We start from the raw sequence: 26186 nt of genomic DNA on the forward strand, positions 1-26186 counted from the left end.
TGGACCGCGCGGGCCGCACGGGCGGGTAAAAGGCCGTCGCGCCGGGGCTGTGGACGAGAGGGAGAGGAGGTCGCCCGAGCGCCACAAGAGTATGACGGGGCTGTACGAACTGGTGTGGCGGGTGCTGCATGCGCTGCTCTGCCTGCACCGCACGCTCACCTCCTGGCTCCGCGTTCGGTTCGGCACCTGGAACTGGATCTGGCGGCGCTGCTGTCGTGCCGCCTCCGCTGCGGTCCTAGCGCCGCTCGGCTTCACGCTCCGCAAGCCCCCGGCTGTCGGCAGGAACCGCCGTCACCACCGGCACCCGCGCGGGGGGCCGGGCTCGGTCGCCGCCCACCCCCGGGTTCGCTGGCGCGCGGACGGCCGTTCCCTAGCGAAGCTACCTGTGCACATGGGCCTGGTGATCACGGAGGAGGAGCAGGAGCCCAGCTTCTCGGACATCGCCAGCCTCGTGGTGTGGTGTATGGCCGTGGGCATCTCCTATATTAGCGTCTACGACCATCAAGGTGAGGCCTGTTTTGGGGGCGTGCTGGGAGGTGTCTCCTATCGCGACGACCGCACATCTGGCAGGTGTGTCCCGCGCGCGCAGCACACTGCCGCCCTTTGAACTCGGCGAGGTCCGGCGTCCCCGCGGCCCTATGTGCAGGTCACGGTGCTGTTGCTTTCGAGGAAGGGAAATCAGCCTTATTGAACACCTTCTAAGTCCCTGGATTTGATTCAGTCGCTTTTTAACGTTTAAAAAAGAGTTTTTATTCTTTTTAATACCCCAGTAAGGTAGGTGGTGTTTGTATTCCCTTATTTCACAAAAGAAGGAGTTGAGTGAGGTTAACAAACATTAACTGATTTGCCCAAGGTCACAAAGGTAGTAATGTGGCAATTGAAATTTTAGCCAGTTTGTGCTTTTTCACCATCTTTGGCTAACACCACGGTGTTTCTTCAGAGAGGTTCAAGGCACTCTTCTTAAGTTGGAGTCACACTGTGGAGGATTTTTGAATGGGCTGTGTGTTAGATACTGCGAATGGTAGCGGTTTGGGCCAAGGCGCATTTGAACTGGGTTTATGAAAAGTATGAGAGAGATTGGATAGGCAGAAAGGCAAATGATCCTCTTCTGTTATTGGAAGGCTGGGATGGTGTGTGACCCTTGATCCTCAGTGGCCGGCCCAGTAGTTGATAGAATTGTTCTCCCATAGGTTTTGATTGAGGGAATGCATTTCACTGTAGGGAACTTAAGTACAAAAATTCAACACTCACTGGGTAGCTGCTAGCCTGAAGCATTGTGCTAGGCATATCTCTTGGAATCTTACACTTAATTCCACGGACTCTCAACTTCGTGGGGAGGTAGGCACATAATCACATAGGTGGTATGGTTGGTAAGTGTTGGGAATAATGTAGTATGAGAAGGGAGGAGAGAAATTCTGAAGGGAGGAGAGAAATTCTGAATGGAGGAACTTGAATTTCATGTAGAGGAGATGGGATTTAAACAGGACATAGAAAAATAGGTGGGAGATCAAGTTGAGGAAGGCTCTAAATGTTAGGTTTGGGTTTCAATCAAATCCTGAAAACTTTGGAATTTCCTTAAAGGTAAAGATGTGGTGATAAGAATGATTTAGAAGTATTGGTATGAAGGAAAGAAAATGAATGTTTTATTTTCTTTTCAATTACTTAAATTACCAGTATGCTCTAGAGAAGCTATAACTTGATTTTACCTTTAAATCTTTGTCAGATATGTAAATTTAAGTGCAGGGTTTTGTCAGAAAGGATAGGTCTAGGTCAGACAGTAACTCTTACAGGGTAAGAGTAATCTTTGACTTCCCTATCATCTTCCTTCCAGCCAGCAAGGAATATCATGACTCAGTAGCCTGTCATCCTCAAATGATGGTTTGACCTGTAGGATAGAGTTTAATATATTCAGGGACTGACATTTTATGGAACTTGCTAAAAAACTTAGCAAACCAGTAGAAATCATGAGACTGTTAGGAGGTGACACATTCCTTGCCTAAACCAGTGCAACCAATATTGTTGGGGAAAAAATTAACTGAAGCAGAAATGGAAATTAAAGATATTAAGCAATGTGGTAATAAACTTATATCCAGGTGATTCTTTTAAAGCAAGTACCTTCCAGCAGGGAAGGGAAATGTATAGCTAAATTGTTTGACTTGGTGACTGTGTCTACTAGCATAGAGTATAAATATTGCCACACTTCCTTGTTCTGTCAATTCTTGTTATTGAATTGCTGATGTGATTTAGAAATATCCCTTGTCATATTTGATAAAAGAAAAATGATTGGTAATGAAGAGGAAGTCAAGCCAAACCAAGTTTTGACTGAGAACTGAAAGTAGCATTTTCAATGCATGAATTTAGATGATCTTACTCTTATTATAAAAGCAGTTTCTTTCTTTCTTTTTTTAAGAGATAAGGGATAATTTCATTGCTTGAAATGAGAGATCTTCAATTTACCCAGCCTTGTTTTTGATTCATTCATTCATACAACAGGTGACAGTTGGTACTCTTCCAGGAAGAAGTGAACAAAACGGACAAAAATTTCTGTGCTCACGAAACTTAGATTTTAATGGGAGTCTGACAAATAATATAAATGGGTAAAGTATGTGGTATAGTAAGTGCAATGAAGAAAAATAAAGGAGGGAAGGTTGATGGGAGCAAAGTCAATGGTGTAGGAAGGGGTGCAGTTTTAAAGGAAAGCCTCAGTGACCTTTGAGTATAGACCTGAAAAGAGGTGAGAGAGCAAACCATGTGGGTATGTGAGAAATGTTGGCCTTTTTTCAGGGAAAATACTTATAGATACCTAACTTTATTCAGTTTTTTTCCAATAAATTTCTTTTTACACTTATTTCTATATAGATATTTAACTTACTAAAAAATGCTATGAACATACTCATAAATGCCACATTTATTGAGTACCTACTGTGGTATAGAGCACTGGGATACAAAGTACAAGAAATGGTGCCTCTTAAGGAATTTACACTCAAGTAGAATGTCTACTAAAAATTAACATAAGCTAAGGAGACTTTATGTGAGAGAAAAAGGGAAAATTTTATGAGGAGCAGGTTTACCTCCATATGTCCCTAGTAAGGAAGGGAAGTAACACTTGAGCTGGACCTAACAAAAATAGGTAGAATTTGGATTTGCGTGAACAGTACAGTGTTCTCTGTGTGCATGAATGGAGAATTGCCCAATGGTAGCATTTCTATTAGACTAGCTTGAACGATAGCATTGAATATTGGGAACAATGAATGTAACAGGTAAGTTTATATAATGGATAGTTGGGAAATGAGGTTAAAGGCTTGGAAACTGTTCTGGTTATCTTTTGCTTTGTAGAAATCTACCCAAGGCATCGTTTTGTAATACAATAATTTATGTGTTGGCCCAATTCAGTTGGGCAGTCTTTCCTTTGGGTCACTCATAGGTTGGAGTCAAATAGCATCTGGAACATAAAGGTTTCTTGTCATGTGTCTAGTGCCTGCTTTGTGATGGCTGGAATAGATGAGGGCAGGTTGGTCATCTCTATCTTCATATGGTCTGGAGGTCATGGCTAGCATGGGCATCCTTATTTAATAGTGGCGTCTGGGTAATCAGACTTCTTACCAAGTAGCTCAGTTCCTCTAGCAGGTATTCCCAGAGACTTAGCCAAAGGCTTAGCAAGGCTTCCTGTGATCTAGCTTAGGAAATCATGCAGTGTTGTTTTTGCTATCTTCTCTTGTTCAGAGACGTCACACATCTGCCCCAAATCAAGAAAGTGGAGAAGTAGACTTTACCTCTCAATGGGAAATAGTTTGCGTGGAAAGGTGGAGGGGTGTGGGGAGATTGACGACAGCTATTTTGGAGACAAGCTACATTACATTTTTCCCTGCCCTACACCCCATCACCCAAAAATCTGTAAATAAGTATTCATGCTGATTATGGTTGGATCTAGATTATATTTAATCCTTAGACTAAAAAATCTACTGATATTTACCTTGATTTGACTCTGTCAGCATGGGCTGGCCCGTGGCTCACTCGGGAGAGTGCGGTGCTGATAACACCGAGGCCACGGGTTCGGATCCCATATAGGGATGGCCGGTTGCTCACTGGGTGAGCGTGGTGCTGACTCTGTCAGCAAACTGATATTTTTATTTTTCATTTACCTGCAGTATTTCTTGAATATAATAATTTCTGCTGTTAATTCTTTCATTTATCAGAAACTGCAGTTTTCTCAGTGATAAGGAATTTTTTTGAGCTCAGAATCTAGTAAGGAGATTTGGCGCTTTTGTTTACATGATTAAAATTTAAGAAATTAGCATAACTGCGATGGTACAAAAACCAGGGTTTGGGGCATGACTTTGACTTAAGTGGTTTTTGATGTTACAGTCTTAGGGATGTTATACTTGCCTGTGTCTTATTGAAATACACCTAACTCCAAGTTGTTTTCATGTGTATTGTTATCTTCAGTGATGGAACCTCTTATTGCCTGGCTGTATTGTGTCATGCTGGGAACCTTGCTATGTGCCAGTATTTTTCAAAACCAAGTTTGTATCCTATGAATGAGTCATTGGGGGATGCTCATAAGAAATACAGATTCCACACACTTACTGATCAGACAGAATTAGGGGAGTGGAACCTCGGCAACTCTTACTTTTTTTCTGCAAAGGTTTTGTTCTGCACAGAGGGGAGAGGGGGCTCGGTACGTCTTGGCAGCTGTTTTTCTCCTGGTGGCCAAGACATCGCTCAGCTCCTCTTGCTTCTTGGTGCGAATGTGTATCCTTTTCTTGATGAACTTGAGGCCCATTTGTCCTTGGAGACCTTGAGCAGTTCCATGGTGCACTTCTATCAGGCAAAGCCACACACTTCTTGGGTCATGTGTCATGTCCTGCATGAACTTTGTATGCTTGGTGAGTTTTATATGATTTATACTAGAGTATAAACTCCACAGATGCTATCTATCCTTCCCATTTTTGCTTCTCTTACAGAGTATAGCTTGGTGTTAGGCATGTAATGGGTAGTCAATATGTATTCCTTGAATTTTAAGGTGGGGCTGCATTTCCTCTAGATAAGCATAAGAACTGAGTTGCAGTTTCTATTTTCCAACACTCATACCCAGAAACCTTAAAGTAATGAATGAAAACGAACATTTGCCTTAGTTTACTTATTCATACATGTACACAGATGCTGTTGGGAAATATGATTTTATTAAGTAATATTATTATTTTGATATACAGAGAGGCCAGAAGTATTGAAATCCCAAATATAAATGTGATTACCTTTGATATGTTGAACAGTACAACCTGCAGTGCTTGTCTTCATGTGAAAACTCATGTGAGGGAACGTTCTATTCCTAAAATTCGCCTTTGTGTAGTTCACTTCTTGTACAGAATTTCACATTTATCTTAGCATCCTGGAATGTCCTCTTCTTTTTTGGCAAAGGGCTAGCTACCTGTCAAAAGGCTATCATCGATTTTTGTAAATTCATCCTAACTTACCTCCTGGGTAGCCTCTCTCAACTATTCAATCCCCAGTCTTATTCTGTCTTTGAAAAGCTATATCCTGCTTTTGTTAACTTTTGAAATGACTTCATTCTCTGAGTACCCTTCTATTTAACTGTAGTATCTTAATAATAATAATTTTCCTTCCTTGAGTTCTTACTCCGTACTAGGTACTCTACAAAAGTGCATTAAATCTTTAGCAGATTTACATATCAAGAAACTGAGAATTAAAAAGTCAAGACCTATTTCTAGTAAGGAGCAGATCTAGAATCTGAACCACATTTTATTCCAAAGCGTTTGTACTTAAACATTATGTTATATTAATTACCACTGGTAAGAGAATGTGATCACAATAGTTACTTTTAGTACTATTCGTGATTATATTGCGTCATCTTAAAGCCTTGGTAAAGAGGTACTTATCTACAGGTGATAGAAGTTATTTGTAAATGATACTTAAATGCAAATAGGATTTTCTTTATACCACTAGCATAAACCTTCATCCTTTGAATCATAGGACACACTTTTTTAATCAACTAAATTTTAATTTTATCGAGCTCCTGATCTTTATTGAACTATTACTTTTTCAGCTGAGCAGAGTCTGTGAAGATGTTCTCATTTTTAAAATGTGTAGTCAGAGGCTGAGAAAGCCCACATGGCTTGTTCATTTTTCACATCTCTTATTCTGAAGAGCTGGGACTTAAGTCCTGGCACTCATTCCGTCATACTTTGCCACTGTTATGTATATATCTGTTCCCTTTCTACAGTGTGCTAATTCCAATGTAATTTGTTGTTGTCGTTGTTTTTACCCCAAACAACAGAAATTTATCTCTCATAATTCTGGAGGCTAGAAGTCTGAAGTCAAGGTGAAAGCTGGGCCATGCTCCCTCTGAAGGTTCTAGGAGAGAATTCTTTCTTGCCTCTTTCTAGCTCCAGTGTTTCCGGAAATCTTTGCTATTCCTTGTCTTGCAACTGCATAACTCCAATCTTTGCCTCCATCTTCACATGGCATTCTTCCTTTGTATCTTCACATTATTATTTTTTTAAAATAATGTTTGCTTTATTAACAATTTTTTTTTTCACATTTAGATTTTTATTAGGACTGCTGCATGTTATCTGCCTCTGGTTTTTCTTTTCTTCCCATCCAGGCTTTATTTATTTATTTTTTCATAAAGAGACAAAATTGATTTCTTACAGTTTTGGAAGCCAGGAAGTTCAAGGTCCAGAGGACACATCTGGTGAGGCTCTTCTTGGTGGGGCCTCTGTACAGAGTCCTGTGGCAATGCAGGGTATCATATGGCAAAAATGGCAAGAGCTCTCTCATGTGTCTCATGTGTTGTCATTTATATATATATATATATATATATATTTTTTTTTTTTTTTTTTTTTTTTTTTTTTTTAAACACGAATTTTACCTCATTCTCAGCATAGTTCCACGAAGTAGATACCATAGCAACTGTAGTTCGCAGGGATCAAGGGATATGTTGAGGGTCACACATACGCTGAGGTTCACAAATATGCTGGCATCTCAGGCAGGATTCCAACTCAGCTCTGCCTCACTCTGGCTGAGCATCACAATTTTTCTTTTTATTTATTTATTGGCAGCTGGTTGGTGCAGAGATCTGAACCCTTGACTTTGGTGTTACCAGCACCATGCTCTAACTAAGTGGGCTAACTGGCCAGCCCAGATTTTTTCTTCTCTCTTTTTTTTTTTTTTTTTTGCTAAAAGAGAAATTTATTTAATGTAAATGCATACATTAATAAAAAGTGAAGATCTCAAATCAACAATCACCTTTGTACCTTAAGAAACTAGAAAATGAAAAGCAAACTAAGCCCAGACCTAGCACAGGAAGTAAATAATACAAATGAGAGCATAGATAAAAGAAATAGAAAAGAGAAAAAAAAATAGAGAAAATCAGTGAAACCAAAAGTTGGTACTCTCATGAGATCCACAAAATTGACAAACCTTTGCCTAGATAAACTAGGAAAAAAGAGAAAACTCAAATAACTAAAATCAGAAATGAAAGGGGTCATTACAACCAAACTTACAGAAATCAAAAGGATTATAAGAGAATACTATGAATAATTGTTGGTCAACAAATTAGATCATCTAGATGAAATGAATAAACTACTAGAAACATGCTACCTACCAAGACTGACTTATAAAAAAACAGAGAGTTTGAGCAGAACTATAGCTAGTAAGATGAATAATTATTGTTTTTCAGATTCCATATGCATGACTCTCTTGAGGATTTCTTGCAGGGCTGGTCTGTGTAGTAGTGAATTCCTGCAGTTTTTGTTTGTCTGGAAAAATACAGTGTTTCTCCCTCATTTCTGAAGTATAGCCTTGTTGGATACAGTATTCTTGGCTGGCAGGTTTTTTTCTTTTAGCCTTTCGGTTATATCATCCCATTTTCTTCTGGCCTGTAGAGTTTCTGTTGAAAAGTCTGCCGTTAGTCTGATAGGTGCTTCCTTATAGGTGACTCGATGCTTTTCTCTTGCTTCTTTTAAGATTCTTTTTTTGTCTTTGAGCTTTACCAGTTTAACTATAATGTGTCTTGGAGAGGATCTTTTTGGCTTGAATCTGTTTGGAGATTTGAGCCTCTTGGATCTGAATGTCCGTGTCTCCCCTATACCTGGGAAGATTTCTGATATTTCATTGAATAGGTTTTCCATGCCTTTACCTTTCTCCGCCTGCTTCTGCAACACCTGTTGTTTGAATGTTTATGCAGTTAAGCTCAAACATTTGAGCTCGCTTTGGTTTTCTTCATTTTTTAAAATTCTTTTTTCCTTTTTTTTCTTTTTTTTTTGTCTGCCTGGGTTATTTCGAAAAGATTATCTTCAAGATCAGAAATTCTTTCTTCTGCTTGTTCTAGCCTGCTGTTTAAGCTCTTGGTTGTGTTTTTTATTTTGTTGAGTGAATCTTTTAGTTCCATGAGTTCTGCTACCTTCTTTGTTAAGGTATTAATCTCTTTGTAAATTTCCTGCTTCATATCCTGGATTTTTTTCCTCATTTCATTATGTTGTCTAACTGAATCTTCTCATATCTAATTGAGTTTTCTTAAGATTCTTGCTTGGATTTCCTTAAGATTCTTGCTTGGGATTCCTTTTCAGTCATTTCAAGGGTTTCCTGCTCTATTATGTCAGGTATTTGAGAATTACTGCATTCTTTTCGTGGTGTCATATTTTCTTTGATTTTTGTATTTCTAGTATCTCTACATTGATGTCTGGTCATCTGGTAGAGCAGTTGATTCTTTTATTACTCTGGAGTAGGCTTTGAGGAGAGAGATTTCCTCTTTTTCCCATCTCTGCTGGTGATTGTCCTTATGTCAGTGCAATTGAGTGTCCAGCAGGCTGCCTGCACAGTGGATGTGGCTACTGCTATGCTGTCAAACACTTTTGCTCAGCCATGGCTGTTGTGGGCCACGTGCAGAAATACTGTTTTCTGCATGCTCCTTGCCTGCTTCTGGGCAGGGGATGCTGCCCTCAGCTTCTGCCTAGTATTCCGGGTGTGCTCTGCTTTTGCCTGCTTCCAGGTGGAGGAGGCTATCCTTGGCTCCTGCCTAGGATTGCGGGTGTCTCCAGTATAATTTGTTGTTCTCTGAGGTATTCTGAGACTCTCTTGAAATAAAATAGTTTAATGGCTTATTTATTTTTTTATGGTTTATTTTGTTGTGATACTTCAGTCATGTAAAATCTTAACAGATTTTTTTTTCATTTTAAATAATTCTTCCAAGGTTGTCCTCTAATAGTTTTATAATTGGGTTATTAGAGAAATTAATTGAGGATAACCCCTAGGTAACTTGCTCAGGTGTCTAGTTTAAAAAGAAAAAACCTAGGCCAATTTGAAGAATAGATTTATTTATAAATAAGTGTTACTTTAATTTCATAGCTAATGAGGTGTTTTATAATGAGAGATTATTTCAGTGTTTATCTCATTTTTCTCCCTTCCTTTGCTTTTCTAAATACTTTCTGTTAGATATTTCTTAAAAGTCTGTTTCTGTAGAAGAAAATGAATAAAGTAAAAATTTTAATTTTAGATTTAAAAGAAGATATATTAAATGCGTGTTTTAAAAGTCTCATTTTACAGAATTGATTATACATTTCAGATAAATTTTAAAAGAATAAATATTTAAAGAATATAGATAAGATTGTTACTTGGTTCACTTAATATGAAAAAAGTGTGTATATCATAGCTTTATTACCCAGTAATAGTTTATGTGTACATGCTTGTGTGTAAGAGTAGACTAACTATTGAAAGCTATAAGTAATTCCAAAAAGTCATCTTAACTTATATAGTAGAGATTTTAAAAGACTCCAGTAAGGTCCCCGAATACAGTATATAATCTAATAGGTAGACTGGGCATATATAATTTTACTTTCTTTGAAATATTTTCTGCTCCTGACTTCTATGATACCACATATGCTTCGATTTCTTCCTTTCTCATTGCCTGTTCCTGCTGAACCTTATGTCTGGCTTCTCCTGTGTTCCACTTCTAAATTTGTGGTGTCTTAAGAGTTTTGAGCTGTGTATTTATGCCCCTGTCTTTCTGTTGTTTACTCTATCTCAATTACCCAACTTTTTGGCCAAGGTAGCCAAAAAGCAGCCATAAGTAAATATGTGGCTGTATTCCCGAAGCTGTTGTTTGCTGATCCAAGTCCCAGATGATCTATCAAGTCTGATTGCTTTAGATGTCATCTGTGTGCTGACACACAGATTTGTATCTTCAGCCCTGATCTCTTCTGTGATTCCAGTCTTCTGTGTTCAGCTCCTTACCTAACATCTAACATCTCTACTTTTGTTTTCTTAGGCATCTTAAATGCCTGACATGTCCAAAACAGTACTCTTAAATCTTTCGCTCCAAAACTGCCCTTCTTACAGTTTTCCCCCATCTCTGAAAATATCGCTACCTTCCGTTTTGTTGCTCAAACTAAAAACTTAGATATATATATGTGAGTCTTCTCTTATAACATGTTTTACCTGTAATCTATCAATAGGCCTTCTTGGCCTTACTTCTAGAATATATGGCAAGTCTGCCACTTGTTTTAGTCTCCATTGCAGCCACTTAAGTATGAGTTCTATTCTGGCCATAATCTGTCGGGTCTGCTGCCGGCCGACCCGAACAGCCCTTTGCCTCGTTCCTTTCGGTGGGCGAGCGAACGGCCCGGAATTCCTCTTTCCCTCCTGTCCCCTTTGGAAGGAGACGGGGGGAAGAGAGCCGTGAAGAGAGGTGAGCACAGCCGCCGGCCCCCCAAAAACAGCCTGGTTAAAGGACACTCAGACGTGGTGGGTTCTGTCGAGCAGTTCCGTTTATTATCACACAAGCACTTGCTTTTAAAGGCAAATGGGGAAGGGAGGTTTTGAACATAATTTTATCAGCTTAAAGGTCAAGAGAGCATGCATCCTGTCTCAATGCCTAGCTATTGCAACCTTGAGCGCGGAAGCGCGTATGTGGCCAATAAGGGCTAAGGCAAGGTTCCCGCAGACACCCCCACCCTACTTCCTCCTGGCGCTGTCTTAGGCTGCCACATTAATCCACTTGTAATGTCACTTAAGGTGGTGTTAGTTTTTAAAGCCTGACAATAATCCATTCTTCACCTGCCAGCAAAGTCATCTTTTTTGACAACATCATTCAAATTGACTGAAACCCTCCAGCAGCTTCTCATTGTACTTGGAATTCTTTCCATATTTATTACCAAGGCCCACAGGCCTCTTCATGTTATGGTCACTGACAACATCTCTGATCTCAAACTAGTATAATACCCCTCTTTCCACTTATTTTTTATGTTCATACTAGAGCTTTTCTTTTCCTTGAATATGATGAGAAACCTGAATGCTGAGAGAATATGCAATAGAGTGTTCCACATAATAGTACAGGTGGGGAAATACTGATTTTTATATTTTAAGAACTGAACAAAATCAGCAAAGACCATTTTTAAAAAAATAATGCAATTGTTAAAATAATCATGGGATTAACACCAAGGAAGGATACATGATATACAAATGAAAAGAGCAGAATATGAAATTACATAGTCATATATACCAGGATTACACATACATGTGGACAAATATTAGGGAATATTGAAAAGTGGAAATGGCTGTGCTATGATGGTAAGGTTGGGGATATTCCAATAGTTTGTTATGATGATAGTTTAGGGGACATTCCCTTATTGTCTAAACTCTGAACATCTTATATAGTTCTTAATACTAGAATTTAAAATAAATGTTTCTTAGAATGTAAAAAGAAGCCTAACTTTGGCCTCCAGAGTGCATAGCTAAATGTTTATCAAGAAATAACAAAAACATTGTAGTCTATCCGAGGTGCAGTTTTTCTAGAATAATATTTTATTCTTTCATGGCAATTGAAGGTTTTCTTGTCTGTGTGTGTGTGTGTTTTCAAAAGCAGCTCTTTTATATATCTTTTCTACATATATTCCAAATAGTTTACATTTGGGAAATTGAAAGTACATGAGATATAGTTATAGAGCAACAAAATATTATGTAAAAATTCTTTAAATCATTATTGCAAAAATTTATTTTAGATTCCCAGGTGATTCTTAAAGAATTCAAGTATCTGTGCTATGAAATCTTCTTAAAAGCCTTTTAAAAAGAGTTCTAGTCTTAGTTTTTTCGAAAGATACTACTCATTTGTAAAAAGATCAGTTTCATTTATTTAATAGAGTTTAACTTTTTTTGAGGGCAATTCAAAATTTATTTAATAGTTAAGTGAGTTTAGCCTTGCTCTTTTATCAGTTAGAAATAGTTACTGAATCTGAATAATTAGAAGTCAGGAGACCTGGATTTCAGGCCAAATTCTTAGGTGCTTGGTCAAGGACAATTGCTTGACTTTTCTGGGGCCTATTTCCTCATCTGTAAAAGAACAGGAGAAAACAATTCTTGAAGTTTAGTACTATATAATTCTGTAAAATACAGTTTTCTCAGAAAATTTGAGTATTTTTAAATGTTTTTCCCTTTAGTCAGTTATTTCTAAAAGAATGTGGTCTCAGCTTCCTTTTACATAAAATAACTTTGGTGATTATTTTTTCCCATCATTTTGGCTTTTATTTAGATTTTAGAAAACAAACAGGATGAATTATGTGAGGAAAAGAAATCTCTACATATTCTGTGATATTACTAGAAGAATTGCCTAGCCTATCTCAGTCAAAGCCACTCATATCTTATTTTGTTTCTTTTGTATCATGTGAGTAGACATGTGTGAATCATGAAGGAAATTGTAAGCTGGAAATGGCTGCCACATTAATCCACTTGTAATGATAATATTGTTTATGGGTTAGTAAGGTAAGTACCATAGAGTATAATCAGATTCCTGGATGGAGAGGGGTCAAGCTGTGAGGTGTTAGGGTATCATCTTGCTCATAATCTGTCTTATCTTTGCATTTAGCACTTATCAGAAACTGTACTTTTAAATTTCATCTCTTCATCCAAATCAGTCGAGACAAAGGTTCTATTTATAATAATTTTATGAAAGTCTTTATAAAAGATACTTTGTAACAGTGCCTCTCTATAATACTCTTCCTTTTTAACAGAAGTTCTGCCTGTGTGCAATAAGGAAGTATCTTTTATTGTGAGAGGTTCCTGGAATCTTTTTTAAAAATTCCATTCAGTGATCTGTTTCTTCAGGTTTTGTTGTTAGTGGCACTTTGTGCCCTGGTAATTCAGTTTATTAAATAAACACTGAACTCCTGCTATGTGGAAGGTGCTTAGGGAAAAAGAGATGAGTAAGACAGAGGTTCACCAGTTCACAAGTAAGACTATATACAGTTCAGTAGGGGGGGATTAAGCTATAATTATAATAAAAATTAGAATACTAGTTTATTAAGGGGTTTGAACAAAATGTGTATATGTGGAGGGGGGAGTGAGGGTGAGTCAGAGGAGGAATAAGGCACATCTGGCTGGGGAATTAGGAAAGGCCTCTTGAGGGTAGGTGACATTTCAGCTGGCCTGTGAAGAATTAAGAGAATTTCACAGCTGTGGGCTTGGGAAGGTAATACAAAGTTTGGAGGTTGGAGTCATTCCATGTGTTTTTGAGGAACATAAGGCAATTCTAATTTTCTAGGGATAGAGTGCTATAGAGAAATAGAAAGGTTCATTTATTTCATACACATAAATTACTTCCATCCACCCGGCTTGGAAACATGGGCTGGAATTTTAATATTGAGCTGAGCAGTTTATTCTTAATACACTAGGCATTTTAGGAGCCATTGAAAATACTGAGGTTGGAATGTGCCAGGATTGAATTTGTATCCAAAGAAGATTAATCTGGTAGTTAATCTAGTGATACTTGTTAGAAGGGGCAGGAAGACCCATTAGAAGGTGGTTGTAATATCATAAAGAAGGCAATGGCTTGGAACAGTGCAGGCAATGGACAAATGGGCTTTTTTAGCTCATTAATAGGGTATTTGGGGGTGGTTATAATGCTAGAGAGTTGAGAGTATGCCTGGGTGACTGGTTAGATACTGATATCTTAATTAGAGATAGAATGTAAAGAAAAGGGGCTTTTTTTTTTGAGTAGTTATCCCTGTCCTCTTTTTGACCTTAACCTTAATCAGACTCTTGTATTAACAAAATTTTATTGTTTGTGTTTTCCTTTGCTGCTTTATTTGGAATTTGTTCAGTTCTAGATCTATGTTCTTTTCACAATGAGCATCCATTAATCATTGAAGAGGGTAAATTGGCCTAGTTGTGATTTACTTGTTTTTTTGTGTTTTTTTCTTTTTAAGGAATTTTCAAAAGAAATAATTCCAGATTGATGGATGAAATTTTAAAACAGCAGCAGGAGCTTCTTGGCCTAGATTGTTCCAAATACTCACCAGAGTTTGCAAATAGTAATGATGATCAAGGTAAGCGTGAGTGTAAAATTGAACATGTAACATATGAAGATGTGTGTTTTGTGTTTCAAGACAAATTCTGTCACTCGGTCATTTACTCATTCACTTTGCTCTATTATAGCTTTTATTGTCAACATCTTCAGTTATGAGATTTACTCTTCCCTCTTCATCTTGTTAAAAGATAATTTCCAGAAAAAGATAAAATAATGATTCTCAGATATTGAAAAGTGAACATGTGGTAAAGATTTTATTTAACCAGGCAGATTTTATAACTGGTTCACCAGTGAACCCAAAGAATGACATATTTATCGTTCAGTAATATTGAAATGAATATGTAAATAGACGCAAAACCGTTTTTTTATGGGTGAGAGGGAAGATAATTGAACATTTACCAGACAAGAAAGAATTTGCATGTCCGTAGATAAGAATCTTGCATTGTTATGTTTCCTAGAAACCTATCTGTTGTAAAGTAGCTCCCATAGAATCAGAATTTGATAAGATGTGTGTGCTATAGACAGTGCATATTCCATTGAGACATAATTTTTTCTCCAATCTTCACTTTTTTCTTTTATGTTACTGATAAATGTACTATGATTGTAGATGGAATTTTAGATGAGTAAAAATTGTTAGCTAGCCAATACTTAAAATTCCAATATTTTTCGAGGATTTAGTCACAATACAAGGTCATTTGAAAAGAAGGTGGTATGTAAATATATGTATAAATGTATTTTGGGTGCATGGGTCCCTTCAGAGGAGAATAGCTAAATATGGTTTGATATTAAAGTTGAAGGGCTTAAACAATTCTTGTTTTGTATAAGAAAGGTACCTTTATTTTAGTTTGAACTTAATATTTCTTAAAACTGATTTTGAAATACATCTGGAAGAGGGTGTCTTTCTAAATATCTTGTATTTTTCCCTCTAGTTTTAAATTGCCATTTGGCAGTGAAGGTGCTGTCCCCAGAAGATGGAAAAGCAGATATTGTGAGAGCTGCTCAGGACTTTTGCCAGTTAGTAGCCCAGCAGCAAAAGAGATCCACAGAATTGGATGTAGATATGTTAAACAGTTTACTTAGTAAGTCATATGTATATATGTTTTCAGTTTTGTACCACAAGGATACAGTATGAAAGTGTTTTCATTCCTTTCACACTATAAAGCCTGGTTTTTTTGTTATATTTTTAAAATTTAAAGTCCCAAGTTTGAAAATGGTTTTGAGGTAATGAAATTTGTAGTCAACTTACTTGCCTGAGGACTTAATGGTAAAGGTGAGGACTTCTGAGGATTTTTTTTTGCAGTGATGAATATTCTTGCAAATAGGACTTCTGCTTGCCAGTCTTCCTTTCCCTCTCCTCCCTTTTTTTAGTTTGAATTTTCTATCAAGTTTGAACTCAATAGGTTTTTAGGAGACAATCCCAAGAACATAACCTATTCCTTCTTAGTATTCCTTCTGTCATACTATACCAAATATACCACTGTGTTTGTCTTATATCAAATATAACATTTTATTTTTTTCTTCAGCTATTTATAAAAGGCTTTGGTTTGCTTATTTTCTCTAGAGTTGCTCTAGGAAATTTTTGCCTTAACTTTATGGTCCTTCTGCTCACTAGCATTATCCTTGATCCTTTTGAAGAAAGGCAATCTCTAAAAAATTCATGTCCATTGATAACATCTATAGCCCTATTTCATATTTCAAATATTCATACTTTTCATTCATTCACATAGAGTATCCATTACCTATTGGTCTCACTAACTGCTTACTTTCATTAACTACTCAATTATTATCCTACTCTTGTATTCTCTCCTCTCATTGCCTAACTACATTCAAGGTCAATGAGTAGTAAATAACTGGGGGCTTTCTGGTCAGAGGTTACTAACATGTTGCCAGTTTTCTGGACCGTGTTGGCCCCAACTAGAGAGTAATTTATGAAGTTGGCGTGGGGCCCAAAGGTGGCCTTAAGGTAGCCAATGAAAAAGTACTAAGGTGTTGAGTTCAAGTGCTGCCTTCAGGGATTGTAGACTCAAGATTAAAGAGAATGTACACAGTCCTTAGGTTAACTCATTAATCTGACAGAAGCAAACACTCTGAATACCATCATCCCCAAAGTTCCCTTGTGACTGCATTCAGTCCCCACTCCTGCCACCCAAACCAGGCATCCACTGATCTACTTTCCAACTATTGTCTTTTCTAGATATTTTATATAAAAGGAATCACACAATGCACAGTCTTTTATGGTTACTCAGCATAATATTTCTGAGGTTCATCCATCTTGAATGCATTAATAATTTATTAGTTTTTATTGGTTAGTAGTATTCTGTTTTACAGATATATCACATTTTATTTATCCATTCATCAGTTGATGTACATTTCAGTTTTCGAATAAGGCTGCTGTGACCATTCACATACAAGTCTGTGTGTGGATATGTTTTCCTTCCTCTTGTGTAGATACCTAATAGTGGAATTGCTATGTCATGTAGTGAGTGAATGTTTAACTTTAAGAAACTGCCAAACTGCTGTACATTTAACATCTGTTTACAGCCAAATAGGCTGTATGTTTTACATCTATACCAGCAATGAAGAGGGTTCTAGTTTCTCTACATCCTTGCCAAGACATGGTATTGTCAGGTTTGGGTGTGTAATAGCATTTCGTTGTTTTAATTCACATTTTCCTAATGACTAACGAGTATTTTTCATGTGCTGATTTGTCATGCGTATCTTTGGTGAAGTGTCTGTTCAACTATTTTGCCTGTTTTTAATGGGTTGTTTGTCTTACGATCATGTTTTAAGAGGTCTTTATATATTTTGGGTACAAGTCTTTTATCAGTGATAAGATGTATGATTTGCAAGTACTTTCTCCCTGTCCACGGCTTACTTTTTTGATTTCTTAATGGCTTCTTTTAATGTCTTGTATTTTTTTATGAAACCCAATTTATGGATCATTCATTTGGTGTCATTTCTGAGAGATCTTTGCCTAACCCAAAGTCACAATTTTTTTCTCCTGTCTTTTCTTCTTGAAGTTTTAGCTTTAGCTATTACATTTAGGTCTATAATTCATTTTGACTTTTGTCAACGGTGTTGAGGTAGAGGATGGTAGTTTTTTCTTTTATCACTATTTGTTGAGATGACTGTCTTTTTCTCCCTTGAATTACTGTGAAAATCAATTGACCATAAATCTGTGAGTTTATTTCTAGGCTTTCTGTTCTGTTCCATTGGTCTATATGCCTGACCTTATAAAGACAAACTGTCTTGATTACTGTAGTTTACTGTATAGTAAGCAAGTACAGGTAGTGTAAGTCCTTCACCTTTGATTTTCTTTTTCAATGTTGTTTTGACTATTCAGGCTTCTTTGCATTTTCACATAAATTGTAGGATCAGCTTTTCATTTCCAGAAAAACTCTGCTGGGATTTTGATATGGATTGAGTGAATCTGTAGCTCCATTTGGGGAAAACTGACATATAAACAGTATTGATTCTTTCAATCCATGAGCATACATAGCATGTCTCTCCATTTATTTGGGTCTTAATTTTTCTCACAACAATGTTTTGTAATGTCAGTGCATTGAGTTTGTACTTCTTTTGTTAAATTTATTCCTACATATTTTATTCATTTTGATATTATTGTTAATGGAATATTTTTTTCTTATTTTTGGATTGTTTAATACTGATTTTTTATCCGGCAACGTTGCTAAAATTCATGTAATAGTTTTAGTAATTCTTTTTGTAGAGACTTAGGATTTTCTAAATACAAGATCATGTTGTCTATAAATAAAGATGACTATTGCTGTCTCTGCTTAGTTTGTTTTTTGGGTTTTTTTAATTTTATTTTTTTTGTCTGGCTTTCTGTGTCTCCTTAGCTTAGTGGTCAGCCAATGATTTGCACACTGGTTATGCTCAGACACACAAGGCATCTGTAATCTCCTGTGGTATTGGAGTGTGCATTCAAAATTGCTCCCAGTTCTCAAGTCTCCTTGGCTTTTGCCATGGATGTGTGAGAGTTTATCTGAACCCTTATTTCCAGGATCTCCCTGTTAAATTTCTGGCCGCCGTACTACTTGCTCTCATTTGGGCTGCAACCTCAGGCTAGTAAAGCTGTGGGTTTTCCTCATTCATTTCTTTTGAGTTTCCCACTTTTAGCTGGGAAACCATCGATTTTAAACGTTGCTCTCTCTCTCTCCTGCTCACACCCTCTAGTTTCAAGCTGAGTTTATGTTTTTTGGCAGCAAGCAGCAAATCTAGTTTTTGCCATCAGCACTGTGCTGGTAAAACTACAGTTTTCTCCAATTCGTTGAGGATAGAGGTGTTGGGGTTGGGAGCAATCCCAGGCAAGAAGGTCATAGACTCTTGTCATTCTTACCTAAAGCTCTGGCTGTTTTTTTGTTTTTGTTTTTCCCAAAGAATAATTGTCTGCCTTTGGTTAATATCTAGTGCCCTCGAATGGTTTGTTTTATGCTGTTTGTCACCCTCTTCACATCATTACTAGTCAGGAGTTCCTTCTTGTCATTTTTTACTGAAGAGAATTACTTTTTAGGTGGCAGAGGAATATATGTTCTTCTGCCCAGTCCGTTCACTCTGCCAACTTTATTTATTTATTTATTTTTTATGGCAGCTGGCCAGTAAGGACATCCAAACCCTTGACCTTGGTGTTATGAGCACCATGCTCTCCCAAGTGAGCTAACTGGCCAGCCCTTCACTCTACCAATTTTTAAAGGGACTTTGTTAGGGAAATAATTCTTCAATATTACTGCTGATGGGCTTGCCTAATCCAGTCTCCTTATTTGACAAATTAAAGAACTGAGCTCTGTGGAGAGATCGTGTGACAAGCAAGTTAGTGGCAAAATAGAATATTAGAAACTGTTAGAACCTAGGTCTTTTGGGTTATAGCATCTTTTCCATTATGCCAGTGACTCTTCAATTTTTTTAAAGCAGTTGAAACATCCTTATCCCTTTTTCTCCCAAGCCAGGTCTCCTATAGAAATCAGTTCATAAAACAGATTAAAAATGGTCATGCCTTTTTGGGGGCAGTTATACGGTCTACTTTTCCTCTCTAAGGTTGCTCGGTCTCTGAGGAACACTGAAAGCATTTGTATTCTATATCCAGGAGTTGGACTTGCTGGGTCCCTAGCTTTAAAATGGGGGAAATGGGGGAGGGAAGGAGAGTAGAGACTTTTTCAATTGTTTTTTATTCCCTGAAGTTATTTGATTCTGTGGCCAGAATCAGCAATTGTGCCGTTCAAGCAGTGTCTTTCCCAGGATGCGAAGAGAACATGTGTTCTAAGTTGAGTCTTGAAAGATAGATGAGATTTGGAGGATACGTGTTGATTTTAGGGTGGGAGTTGGGTTATCCCTCCTTATCAGGTAACTAATCCAGTTAAATGGACTTTGGAGAAAACTTCCATATTTGAAATGAACATTGATATTAAAGTATATGTTGGGGAGTAGTGTGGGGAGCATGGAAACATACAGATAAAGCTTCTGAGGAGAACATATACTTAAAGCATAAGAAGCCAATTTGATTAACAGATTTTGCCCTTGTTCTTTTTTTTTTTTGGTAAGCAGAACATATTAAATTTTTTGTATTTCTTTATTTCCAAGGTTCACATGGCATCCCTGATCCTGATTTAGTATTGAAGTTTGGTCCTGTGGACAGCACATTAGGCTTTCTTCCCTGGCACATCAGATTGACTGAGATTGTGTAAGTAATTAATAGTGTACTGACTTTGTTTCAATTCAGCAAGTGTTTCTTGAGCCCAGTACTATATAGATCTGGTGAGAATTCCCAAAGAATTATAATACTGGATCCTTTACCTCAGGTATTTCATAGTATCAGTGGTAAAATAAAGATATACATAAATGAGTTAGATATAGAAGAGTATATGGTTTTCTAGATGTTTGGCATTGACACTAATTATCTTAGGAGATCAGGAGTGAGAGATATGTCTGTGGGCCATAGTGGTTGGGGCTACAGAAAAGGTATGACTTGATCTAGGGTATATAAAATGAGTAGAATTTTTGTATTTAGAGAAAAGTCAGGAAGTATAGGGGCTGAGATGGAAAAAAAAAGAAAGGCTGGGGTTCGTTTTAAAGAAATAGTCATACCAGAGCAGGGAGTCGGTATTAGGCAGTAGTATGAAATCAAATAGTTGAAGTTTGGAAGGCTTTAAATGCCAATATAAGGAATGTGTGTAACAGTAGATAGGCAGTAGGAAACTGTTGAGCCTAAGGATAATGTGGGAATGGTGACTTTGGAAGATTTGCTTGGCAATTATGTACTAGAGTGGTTTGGATTTGCAAAAGAGTGAGGTAAAAAGACAAGTGAAGAGGCCATAACTATAATTCAGGGGAGAATACAGTGAAAGGAATGAAATTACTTATTTAGGACAGGGTTTGGCGAACTTTTTCCTGTAAAGGGCCAGATAATAAATATTTTAGGCTTTGAAGGCCACACAGTTTCTTGAAACTACTCCTCTCTATTGCAGCTATCCAACTCAGCTAGTATAGCTAAACAACCATAGATAATATGTAAACAAATGGGTGCGACTGTGTTCTGATAAAACTTTATTTACAAAAACAAGTATCATGTTCATGGGCTGTATTTGCTGACCCCTGATGTAGAATACGGAGGAGACTTAGTAGCCTTAAAATATATTTAAATTCTGGATCTTAGAAGGAAAATACTACAAATTCTGTCATGAGCAGTATTTACCAACTATTATTACAGGCCTAGCACTTTACTAACTGTTAAAAATTAGAAAAGAAATGAAATAACTCCTAAGTTTTAAAGACTAAATGAGTGGGTGAATTATGATGTTATAGAGGGGAAACCAGACAGTTAAGGGAGTATTGATTTTCAGAGGGAAGATGTAGATTATTTTGAGGCCATACTCTATTTAGATGGAAACAGGAGTACAGAAGAAGATGTAGAATTGGTGCTTGGGTGAGAAATCAGTGCTAATGATGTATATTTGGGAATCATGAGTATCTAGGAAATAGTTGAAACTATGAAAATAGAGGGTCTCTCCAAAGTGTCGGAAGGGTCCTTTAAGAAATTCTCCAAGTTTGGGGACAGGAAAGACAAAAAGTGTCAAAGAGGCAGAAGAGAACACATAGCATGTTAGAATTGAAAAGGACTATAAATTATCTGGTTCTACCTCCACATTTATAGGTGAGGAAAATGAGGAAGAGAATTTTTCAAGCTTGTAACAAAGTGGAATTAGAACTCAGATCTCCAAACTCTGGATTTCTTGTGGTGGACATATGTTTCTCTTACCTGTTTTTCTCTAGGGGTTTTCCAAATCATTTAAGATGCCTTTCATGTGGGCTTCAAGATTGGCAGCATTGATACCTTGTGACACTGGGAGTGGTTTGGAGAGAAGAATATGTTTTAAAACAGATGGATCTTGAATCTTGGCTGTGCAGTTCAATAATATGACTTTAGAAAGTTGTTTAAACTTCTCTATATTTGTAAAATGGACATTTTTATGTGGAGTTGATAGTAGACATCAGATACGTAGCACATAACAGGCTCTCCCATTGACCTGTGTATATACATCTGTCACATTATATTGATGCTGGTTCAATATTTGTCTACACTCCACCAGGCTGAGCACCATGGTGGCAGGAAAAATGTCTTAAATCATTTTGGAATCAATGGCAGGGCCCTAGCAGAACAGACTGGGAAATAGCAAGACAGTTTCTGAAGCTCTGAGGAGTAGTGGCACTCATGGAATAGTGCTTCTTGGAGAGTGATAGGAGATGAGGCTGTTGATAAAGAGGGTAAAATGAGGAAGACTTAGGAAAATGGGAAGCTTGAGGACTCTGAAGCAAGCTTTAGGAAGAAGAATGTCATTAAATGTGTTTTTTGAGGAAATCATCTCAGTAGAGTGAATAAGACATAAGATTGATAACAGAGATTATTAAGAGATGACAAGGAATTGGAGGGAAGTGGATGACTTGTTTCAGCATATCTGGCAGTCAGGAAGGATAAAGGAAAGCATAGCTAAAGAGAACCTCAGGGACAGGCAGCAGTTCTTCATGGTAGGTTTATTCAATCCTTTTTTGGGGGGTGGGGCGGTGACTCTTGTACTCTGGCACAGTGTTTGGCTCTGATACTGTTTGGAACTTCTAAGCCTCATTATAAAGTTGTATAAGTTAGAAGCTTTTTTTTTTTTCATGTTAATTATTGAAAATTATTTTAAGTATTTAAAATGTGTCTTCACTCTGTCTTTAAAGTGCTTGTCTTCACACTGTAATTGCCCCTTGAGCAGTTGGAAATGGTGGAGATAAATGTTCATTTATTGCTTGCTCACCACATGGCTCCAGTATATCATCACTTGGGGATGCTGTGCCCCTCTGCTCAGTGTGAAGCCTGGCTCATAAACTGTCCACATAGTGCTGTCTTCACTCTGACCAAGAGGAGTTCCTAAGGGGATTTGAATGAGATCCTTTATACGCAGATCTCCACCTTTGCATTCACTTAGGCTTATGCTTTAAACAGATTATGTATCTCTAACTCACTACAAGTTGCTTTTCTCTTCTTGTGGAAAGAAGGGCAGATTAATTTTTACTTGAACTGTTTCATAGTGAGTTTAACAGTCTTTTAGTAGAAATGATTTGTCATATTTTGCTTATAATTTACTTTCTTCTGTCCTTAACTTCTTTTGGTCATTGTCCTCTGGTTTCCCCTACCAAATTACAGTGTATCATCTAACTGCTGTTTTCTGCCTGTGCTTTCTTTTCAGCTCTTTGCCTTCCTACCTAAACATCAGTTATGAGGACTTTTTCTCTGCCCTTCGTCAATATGCAGCCTGTGAACAGCGTGTGGGAAAGTAGTGATCCCTGCTTGGATAATTTGATTTCAGGCTTTTGGAGAAAAGGACCCAAGTGACTCTGATGTTTACAAAGCACCTATGAACCCTGTACACACCTAGTTCATATTCTCATAATTTATCAACAAATACAAAAAAGTGTCTTACTTGAGGGTGAATGTGAGTGTGTGTGTGTGCACATGTTGTATGTATGGAAATAAACTTATAAATGGGGGAAGTATTGGAGAAGGAAATACAGAGACCTGCAACTTTGAGCAAATAGCAGCCATGTTTTAGGAGCTGAGATTTAAGACTTAAAGTCTTCAGCCCCAACTACTTCCCTGTTTTTGTGGGGAGAAGAGGGGGTGATTAGAGCTGTTTTGGTGGTTGTTTGCATGGAGGGGAATCATTTTTGTTCATTCTTTCCTAGTGACCAAACTTTACTTTTTAAGAATAGTATGTTATTAAATGGAAGCATTCTGAGTTTGACGGAGCTTGGGAGTTCTGTGTTGCTCGTGTGTTAAAAGCTTGCTCACCTTCAGAGCAGAGGGAATACCTATTTTCAAATATCCGTCCATTTTCATCTCTTTATTGTAGTCAAACAGTGTGACTTGAGAGTGTTGCTCTTGTGTCTGTATTCTGGGTTATAAGGATCATTTGAAAAAGAACTCTTACTACATTGAAATGAAGAATTTAAAAAATTTGAATATTGAATTAGGCAGTCAAAAAAACAAAAAAAGATAAATAAGTTGTAATCTTAAAAGTAAAGGCAGAAAATTTCCTAAAAAAGGAAAGAAAGTTTTGATTTCCTTTTTGTTTGGTGAGCCGTATGTTATATAGTATCCAAAGGTGGTTTAAAAAATATTTTCATTAACGATTTTTATTTAAGATAAACATTTGAGGAAAGTTACCAGGGCAGCTCTTTTCCTCAAAAATAACCTGTTCCTCTTTGGAATAGCACATTTAGGGCCATGTTAATAATCAGGATTTTTACTCAAGGAATCCTGATGGTGACCTTGCATAAAAGGTCTTTAAGTAGGACTGAGACCTGTGTAGGGAATAAAGTATTACCAAAGTCTACAAAAATATTTAAAATTAGCTTTTCATGTTCCATTTTATGACTGAGAATAGCACTGGTTCTGTTATTTTTTTTAATGAATAATGATTTCTTCATAGGTGTTTAGTATTCCCTCGTTGCTGATCCTTGGACAGAAACTATTCTTTATATTTGATGGACTGTTTTCAGAAAACTCTTATCAACAAGTGTACAATAGTTATCTAAAATTGTACATTTAGAATGGAGTAGTTTAAATACTAGATCTCAGAAGTCTGAAAAATAGTAAAGAATACTAGATTTGGAAAGCATGGTCTGGAATTGCTTGTCAAATTCTGAAGCTATGAAGAATAAGTGTTTTGACTTTGGATTATAAAACCCCATTTATGGTTTTTAAAATATACTTGAAATAAAAATGATTAAACTAAATTTTGGTCCAGTGACATTACTTTGCACATCATAGTCCTTTGTACATTATAAGACTTTTTAAGTCTTAATTTATTACAAAAAGTTTTGTGTGAAGCTATCTAAACTTTATCAGAGAATTTCTGATTTCTGTTTCCCTGTACTGTGATCCGTGTCCTATTGAGGCTTTTTCTTGCCTTAGTTTAAGACTGAATTTATGCCTTTTATAAACATGATAAATGTTAATCTTTTATAAACATTCTAGAGCATATATATAGCTTTAATGAATTAGATCTAATGGGCCCAATTGAAGTGAAGGGATTTAATATTTGATAAAATGAAGTTAGTCAAATAAATTACCCATTGGGATATATAGCCCAAGTCACTAAAGGTTTAATAAATTTGAGTTTTTGTACTTTTATTTTCTCCTTCTATTTTATAACAGTGTACACATCAAAGTAAATCTAGAGTCTGTGACTGAGTCTGTTGAAGTGCTAAGAAGAGATTTACACAAGTTACTAAGTATTGTGAATTCAGATATAGGCATTCCAGAACCTTCTCTACATGAGCTCAATTGCTAGTACAATCTCCACAACTTGAATGGCATTGGTCATTCTATAATTCCTGCCTAAATCACCACAAATTATGCATCACCAGAGCTCCCTTTGCACTCCCAAGAAGAACTGATAATTTTAAAGGAAAGTGTGTGTCTTTATGTGTATTGAAGGATATTGTCTTTAAAGTTTTTCTTCTTGACACTCCTCACAATGGAAAAATTACCATATTAAGCCTACTTTATGATGGCAGCTTGGAACATAGGAAGAAGTCGGAGGGTTTGAATTCTATTCCCTATTCTTGTGTTTTGTTTAAGACTAATTGATTACTGTTATAAGGTTTAAATGCTGGTTTTAATGTGAATAGCAAATTTTGGTATGTTGCTACTAAGGCTTAAGAATACCTGAGAGGAAGGTGTTATAATATTAATGAAGAGTGCCAAATACACTGTGCAGATCTACAGTTTAATCTTTGAATGTATATTACTTGATTAGCTCCCTCCTGTGTGATGGTACCATGCATGGAGTCAAATCCTTGTGATGTTTTGTATGGCTGTAGACTTTGGCAACATGTAAATAATGTGTAAATCAAGTTTTTATTATTAAGGAATCAAATTTATTGAATTTTATTATTGAAAGTTGAAACTTGCCATGTACAAATAAAAACCAATAAAAGAATATACTCTTTTCATGGGCTATATAGTATTATGTGAATGCTATATTTATTCTGAACATTTAGGGCCTACAAAAATTTAAAGAGAAACTCATCTAACTAGATAGCAATAGTATGACCAGACAGCATTGCTATTTGGTATGTTCTTGACTGAATCGTATTCTCATTTTTACCAGGTTAAACGTATTTGAAATCTTATAATGTTATTTGCTTTTTGATAGATAACAGCAAAATTCAGCTTTGTCATTGCTAGAATTGTCAAAATTCCACAGTAATTAAAATCTGAATTGATTTTCACTGAATATGGAATTGCCAAATTGAAAATGTACATGTGTACTCTTTTAAAAAGGAATTTGATAGTTCTTGCCAAACCGGG

General features: G+C 36.8%; 1 protein-coding gene across 1 annotated transcript; it reads left to right on the forward strand.

The window, feature by feature from the left end:
• Positions 1 to 25768, forward strand: NUS1 (NUS1 dehydrodolichyl diphosphate synthase subunit). The gene is made up of 5 exons (XM_063097285.1): positions 1 to 506; positions 14217 to 14336; positions 15247 to 15396; positions 19913 to 20012; positions 23059 to 25768. Exons 1-5 carry the CDS (start codon positions 92 to 94, stop codon positions 23147 to 23149), a joined length of 876 nt encoding a protein of 291 aa, XP_062953355.1. The 5' UTR covers positions 1 to 91; the 3' UTR covers positions 23150 to 25768.
• Positions 25769 to 26186: the final 418 nt, after the last annotated feature.

Source organism: Cynocephalus volans, chromosome 5 (assembly GCF_027409185.1).
Source record: "Cynocephalus volans isolate mCynVol1 chromosome 5, mCynVol1.pri, whole genome shotgun sequence".
In the NCBI taxonomy this organism is placed as follows: Eukaryota; Metazoa; Chordata; class Mammalia; order Dermoptera; family Cynocephalidae; genus Cynocephalus; species Cynocephalus volans.

Coding starts and splice junctions, on each gene's coding strand:
- NUS1 (XM_063097285.1), top strand. CDS start 92: ATGACGGGGCTGTACGAACTGGTGTGGCGGGTGCTGCATGCGCTGCTC. Junction 14,337..15,246: donor AAATAGTAATGATGATCAAG/GTAAGCGTGAGT, acceptor TTTTCCCTCTAG/TTTTAAATTGCCATTTGGCA. Junction 20,013..23,058: donor ATCAGATTGACTGAGATTGT/GTAAGTAATTAA, acceptor CTTTCTTTTCAG/CTCTTTGCCTTCCTACCTAA.